The sequence below is a fragment of the Setaria italica genome, chromosome VII, assembly GCF_000263155.2.
Source record: "Setaria italica strain Yugu1 chromosome VII, Setaria_italica_v2.0, whole genome shotgun sequence".
Taxonomy (NCBI): domain Eukaryota; kingdom Viridiplantae; phylum Streptophyta; class Magnoliopsida; order Poales; family Poaceae; genus Setaria; species Setaria italica.
In genome coordinates, this window is record NC_028456.1 from 22,217,039 (window position 1) to 22,223,588 (window position 6,550).

The window sequence follows — 6,550 nt, forward strand, 5'->3', positions numbered from 1 at the left end:
GTGATTTAACGGCTCATGGACACTACGACACACCTTTTGCTTGAGATTCCTGTCAGCTTCTCAGCGTGAAGAACCAGAAGCTTAAATAAACAGCGAACTTCTCATGCAGCTTTCGAAAAGTTAGAAGCTCAGAAAAGCTGAGTTTATATGAAAAGCTGGAACGCTTAGTTTTCTTAGCCTTTTGTAGTCTTTTGAGCTTAGGAAGCTAAACACATCTCTAAGGACTATTTGTTTGAGCTTCTGACAGCTGAACGAAAAGCCAGAAGCTCAAACAAATAGCGTATTTCTCGTGTAGCTTTCAAAAAAATTTGAAGCTTAGAAAAGCTGAGTTTATATGAAAAACTTTTCGTAATTTTTTTAGCTAAAAAGCTAAACATATATTCTAAGAATATAAGATAGTGTTGGCTTTTCAAAATTGAAAAGCCAGCAACAAGCTCAGAAGCTGCAACTCAAATAAATAGATCCTAAAAGCTAGTATTAGTTTTTTAAACAAAAGTCACCATCAGTTTTTCAAAAAACCTCAAAAGCTGCAACTCAAATGGTCTACTCACGTATACACCACCTAGCCGGAAGCTGGAATGTTGCTTAGCCTCCACGCCGCACGTAAAGCTACGGTGTGCCGGTGCCAGTGATGTGCCGGTCTGCATCTGCATCCTACAAGATAGTCAACTGTCATCGAGGTCGAGGCCACGCTTGGAATTATTGTTCAGACGAGGCCATAGTCCATACGCCCGTGCGCAGTCATAGGTTCCATCTGTCATCCGTGTGAAACATTTGGATACGTATGGGACAGAAACAGGGCAAGTTTGTCTAGCGGAATTTCACATAGTATTGCAACAATCAAGAAATCATATATGAGTTTGAACAGATGTTGTCAAAGTCAAACAAGGGCATCTGGTCGGGTTCCAGCATCCAACTAGTGCAAGCACTGAACAAAAAACGGAACATAGTGCTAGTCACAGAAGGAAAAACAGAACCTAGAGCTGATCACGGTTTGATGAAAGCAACTAGCGCAAGCACTGAGTACTCTCAGTTTGACCTTTCAAAAGTGAAACACTGAAACTCATACTGAGCCAGCACTTTGATTTCACTGTGCTGAGAGAATTCAGATGCTCCCACTCTCCTAGATTGAAAAAACATCAAGGTATACTACTAGTATAAAAAGTAGTATTATCTAGGAGTACTTTGATTAAGGGTAGTACCAATGGGACATTGATGATAGTTTCTATGTCCATTAATTATCTTGACAACTCAGCTTTTTTTAATGTGGCAATGAAGTTAATGTAGAGAAAGAACACACAACTAAGAAATGGTTTCCTTATCAGGAAACTAAATCTTCACAGGAATCAACGCACCAAGAAACCAGAGAAATGGTATTGGGGAGAAACTACCGGTTTGCAACGGCCTCCTCTGGATCCAGTGTGCCTGGGACAGGGAGTCCACGAGGCACCGGACCTCCTTTACGTGCATAGAGGATTTGGTACTAGAAGAGAGAATGATTGGTTGGATTTTTATTTAGACTCTAGATAAAAAAAGTTGCATTGTGTTGAAGGATAATTTCTTGATACAATATTCTAGACTATGAAAACTATGATGGTTTCTCCTATTGGGACTGCCCTGATGATTCCTAGTGATCCACGGTTTACTACCAGAACCATTGAAGTTGCTGTAAGCACCTCGCTGCCTTGAACAAAGAAATTAGGGAAGAAATACACATTTGTCTATGCAGACACTGCTCTCCAGGGGCATCAATGGCTCACAGCCCCAGCAAGATTGAATTCTTTACCACGAACTAAGAAAATAAATGGAGAAATGCACATTTGTCTAGGTTCATTAATTGCTCGCAGCAAGCTTAGTACCCATAACAATGGTGACTTCTTAACCATGACGCAACTTAGAGGCGTAGAACCTTCGTCCTTGACCATGGCCATGAACAAGGAAACCGCACCTCCACCAAATCCCCATGGCCGAAACAACGTCAGAACACCTACCCATGTATTTCCTGGTGGAAGAAAAACACTAGCGCTGATGCTCACCACAGGTCTATTCGTCTTTCTTCTCTCAACATATCATCCTGCGGCTCTCTACCACTCTCCTATGGCAACTCACATCTCTCCTCAGGAGACGAAAATAGGTGCTCCTCTACTGACTAGCATACATTTATCTGCTCTTTCTTCTTGATGCAAAATTGCCTGAAATGTTACATTCTGGACAGATTTCGAGTACTTGTAGAGTTCCAAGTGCCCCTTTCGTTTCCTGAAATTTACTGGATCTTTGTTCATTTCAAATATGGTATAGCTGCAGCATAAGATCCCAGCTCAATGTTGTACATCGAGTTAAAATCTGACTTATCAAAGATTAGATAGTATGTTCAGCATGCCTGTGATTTCAAAAGCATATGAAGCCTGGTTATCTATATTCAAATGGCTTCTTTAGTTTTCAGATAATCCGTATATAATAATTGAGAGGCATTTAGACCTTGCAATGTTCTGCATGTCAGATTAGTTGATGATAATGGGACATGTGCAAAAAATAATCAAGAGTTCAAGACCTTATAAAAACACAGGTAAAAACATGAATAAACAAAGAAAAATAGATCTCTTTGCCTCCGAAATTCGACCAGTGAGTCATAACACTTTTCATTTTTCAAATATACTAGGTTGGTAACAGCTAACATTTCCCTGCAATTTCACAAGCAGCGTCTTTGTCCAAGAATTTTGTATAAGGGGTAATTTTGTTCTTCCTTTCAGGTCATCAAGACAAGGTCTGTAATCTGTTCAATGGCACATGGGTCAGGGATTTCACAGGCCCGATTTACACTAACATAACATGCCCAACGATGCCAGACTCAAAAAACTGTGCAAAGTATGGAAAGCAAATGGATTATGTAAACTGGAAATGGATGCCACATGGTTGTGACATGGTAAGGTTTGAGCCCCAGCTGTTCTTGAATATTGTCCAAGGGAAGACACTGGCGTTCGCTGCAGATTCAATTGGACGGAACCAGATGGAGTCACTACTTTGTTTACTGTCTCAGGTGGGTAACCGTTGTTTTAGCTCCGCAAGATGTTAATAGCATGTAGCAATACACCCTTTTCACCAGTGTTCTTGGACAAGATTATCAGTGAGAACGGCAATAAAAAATTTCCCAGTTTGTTTCGTGGTTTGCTACAAATTTCTTGTCTCCCTTCTTCAGTTATTCTAGGAAAAGATAAGGAAATGAGCACAAGAAAGCCATTTGGATGAATATTCAATTCCATCATATCGATTGGGAAATCCTAACATCTACATATCTTTGCATAGCCTCATGTCCTCGTTCAAATGGTCGAGTGATCTAGATGCTAAAGATAGGCCAAAGTGGATCAATGCCTGATTTTGTATATGTGTATGTGATAACGTAGAATCACATGACATTAACTCCCATGGTGTCATGAATTTAGTGTGGGCAAGATAAGCTACCTTACCTTCATGATGCAGAAAATTTATGATCGACTATCTGTTTCTGATGATTTCTTCCTAAAGAAATATCGAATGAATTCTACTCTGTTTACCTTACATTTGTAGGAAACTTTATCTCCTGCCGTTATGAAATTCAGAAACTAACACAAACCATATAAAACATTGCAGGTGGAAACTCCAACCAAAGTTCACAGTGACACTAAAGATAAATTTGTCACTTGGCACTTCAGATCCCACAATTTTACACTCATGGCACTGTGGACCAAATTTTTAGTAGAAGCATCAGAAAGAGAGATCAATGGCACACTGGTTGAAATGCATGACATACACTTGGATAAACTTGATTCAAGATTAGCTGCCAGTTTACGTGAGATCAATATTTTAGTCATATCGAGTTCCAGATGGTTCTTCAGGAAAAATTATCTCTACGAAGGTGGGAAACTCATTGGATGCATATATTGCTCAGAGGATAACATCAAAAGCTTTGATGTCATTACAGCTATTCAGAGGGCTCTTAGAACAGCTCTCAATAACTTGACCAACTGCCAAGAACGTGGATTGCAGTTAACATTAGTAAGAACAGCAACACCAGCACATTTTGAGAATGGCTTCTGGAACACTGGAGGATATTGCAATAGAACTGAACCGGTGGGAAAAGGAGAAGCAATGACCAGAACAGTTGAATGGGCAATAAGAAACGCTCAGGTTGAGGAAGCTAACAGAGCACAAAAGGAAATCAGCCACAAGGGACGGATGAATATAGAGATTCTAGACATTACCGAAGCTATGTCTACGAGGCCTGATGCACACCCAGGGATCCATTGGAATAATAAGTGGATGAGGGGTTACAGTGACTGTTCCCATTGGTGTTTGCCAGGACCGATAGATATGTGGAATGAGTTATTACTCTCTTTGCTTCAAAAATACAGGAAAGACTTGCAGAATCATCAATGATGCAAAATGAAAAATTGAAGTACATTGGCAAGTTAAATTAGCCAAGCCTGATTTTTAGCGGCCAGGAGGTCTTTTCTCTTATGTTAGTAAGTTTTTTTTTGTTCTGAAAGGATGAAAAACTTAGCCTACTCCCATCCATATTTTTGGCAATTTCATTCATAGATCAGTTAGTGAAGTAACTTCCACTCACTGATTGTATGGGCTACAACACTGAATCATGATATGTTATAAATGCTTAAACTACATAATTAGTGAGCCTATGGGCTATATTATTGAATCAATATATGTTACAAGCATTTGTCAACTCATTTTCAACTAAATAATTTTGTGATAGACAATCAATGAATGGCAGTTGATTTCCTCACAAGCTATACAACAGCGAAAATGTGTGATGAAACAGAACCATACATTTATACACAAAATTTAACCTCTTGTGTGCCTGTTGATCCTGTTGAATGTTTAGCATGTCAAAATATTATCATCGAAGTCTTTGGTTGTAGACTCACTAACAGCAGAAGCTTGGGGTAATTCCTTGCTCATCAAATACTTCCGCTTTTGAAGGCTCAGCCAAACCAAAATACTGTCAGTCTGGACAATGTTATATCCAGCTTTCCTGTAAATGTTGAACGGCACTTGATCGATAACTCTACAATGAAGATATACACATCGTCTTGCATCCATTTTGATGACCAAATCCTCACATGCCTTGAGAAGTTGCTTCCCGAGTCCTCTCCTATTGGGAAAAAAACAAGGCAGATTTTAGAAAGCACTATAATCGACATATTATATATATATATGAACAAACAACTTGATATGGCACTGAACAACAGAGTATCTGACTGATCTTATATATAAAGAATCTGCATCATGCACCAGAAGGTTCCTTCCAATTGCTTATATCACAGGTGAAAAGAAATTTTCTTATAGCACATTATAAAAGTTACAACTAATAAGGAAGCACAATTTGCAACCAACTCTTGCATCAGATTTGTTTTCCAGAAGAAATAGGCAAATTGGTTGCCGACCAAGAGCACTATAAATTACAATGCTATCCATTACCTCCTCAATGCCGTCTTCACAGTCATGTTACAGATGTACGGGAAGTCGAGCGGCGGGGTGGGCGTGGGCGGGGCCCCGGGCGCGCCCACCGCGTTGAACGACACCTCCGCGGTGCACGCCATCTCCCCTTCATCTTTACCCTCCCCATCCTCGCCGCCCTCATCTCCGTCATCCCCCGTGGAGTCGGCCGCGGCGTCGGCGGGGCGGTAGAACCCCACGAGCACCGCGGCGTGCGGCGCGAGCCCGCGGCGCTCGTGGAGGTACCTGCGGATGACGAACGTGAGGAGCTGCGCGTACCGCTGGGCCGGGGCCCACCGCACGGTCTCGGAGAACGAGGAGGCCAGGAGGCGGACGAGCGCCTCGGCCACGGCGTCGTCTTCAGGCCCGCGGGTGAGGGCGCGCACGGTGAGGAGGCCGTGCGGGAAGGCGTGCTCGTAGCGGAAGGCCGCGAGCTCGTCGAGCTGCGAGAGCGCGCGCGGGGATAGGAAGACGCCGGGGCCGGGGCTGCCGCCCGGGGAGGGGGCGGCGGCGGCGGGAAGGATGAGGCGGAGGTGGCGCGGCCGCGGCGAGGGGCAGCGGGAGAAGAGGAGGTAGGAGTGCCTCGAGACGGCGGGAGTCAGCGAGACGAGGGCGGGCAACGCCGCCATGGGGAACGCGGATGCCAGTGCGGAGCGGAATGGGGAAGCCGGGAACTCGAGGGGCGATTTTTTTTTGTTTTTTTAAAGCGGCTTACGTGGATAAACGTCAACTGTGTGTGACTGAGCTGTGGTACCGCTAGCTTTGACGACTTTGGGCCGGGTTTCTTTATGGGGTCCTTGGCCCAAGTTTAGTAGGAGGGGAAAACAAAAGACATTCGATTAAGGGGGTGTTTGGGAGTCATGTGCTAAATTTTAGCATATGTCACATCGGATGTTTGGACACTAATTAGGAGTATTAAACATAGCCTAATTACAAAACTAATTGCACAACCCTTAGGCTAAATCGCGAGACGAATCTATTAAGCCTAATTAGTCCATGATTTGACAATGTGGTGCTACAGTAACCATTCGCTAATGATGGATTAATTAGGCTTAATAGC

At 42.9% G+C, this 6,550-nt stretch overlaps 2 protein-coding genes across 2 annotated transcripts; one reads left to right on the forward strand and one right to left on the reverse strand.

Moving 5' to 3' along the window:
- The first annotated feature begins 1,911 nt into the window (after nucleotides 1–1,911).
- Nucleotides 1,912–4,530, forward strand: LOC101767139 (protein ALTERED XYLOGLUCAN 4-like). Its single transcript, XM_022828073.1, has 3 exons — nucleotides 1,912–2,134; nucleotides 2,751–3,037; nucleotides 3,628–4,530. Exons 1-3 carry the CDS (start codon nucleotides 1,924–1,926, stop codon nucleotides 4,411–4,413), a joined length of 1,284 nt encoding a protein of 427 aa, XP_022683808.1. The 5' UTR covers nucleotides 1,912–1,923; the 3' UTR covers nucleotides 4,414–4,530.
- A 118-nt stretch (nucleotides 4,531–4,648) lies between these two features.
- On the reverse strand, nucleotides 4,649–6,196 carry LOC101758184. The gene is made up of 2 exons (XM_004975832.4): nucleotides 5,473–6,196; nucleotides 4,649–5,146 (listed from the first exon to the last, which is right to left on the reverse strand). The coding sequence occupies exons 1-2, from the start codon at nucleotides 6,117–6,119 to the stop codon at nucleotides 4,873–4,875; spliced, it is 921 nt and encodes a 306-aa protein (XP_004975889.1). The 5' UTR covers nucleotides 6,120–6,196; the 3' UTR covers nucleotides 4,649–4,872.
- Between the last annotated feature and the right edge of the window lie 354 nt (nucleotides 6,197–6,550).

Coding starts and splice junctions, on each gene's coding strand:
- LOC101767139 (XM_022828073.1), top strand. CDS start 1,924: ATGGCCATGAACAAGGAAACCGCACCTCCACCAAATCCCCATGGCCGA. Junction 2,135..2,750: donor TCCTCAGGAGACGAAAATAG/GTGCTCCTCTAC, acceptor TCTTCCTTTCAG/GTCATCAAGACAAGGTCTGT. Junction 3,038..3,627: donor TACTTTGTTTACTGTCTCAG/GTGGGTAACCGT, acceptor AAAACATTGCAG/GTGGAAACTCCAACCAAAGT.
- LOC101758184 (XM_004975832.4), bottom strand. CDS start 6,119: ATGGCGGCGTTGCCCGCCCTCGTCTCGCTGACTCCCGCCGTCTCGAGG. Junction 5,147..5,472: donor GTGAAGACGGCATTGAGGAG/GTAATGGATAGC, acceptor TTTTCCCAATAG/GAGAGGACTCGGGAAGCAAC.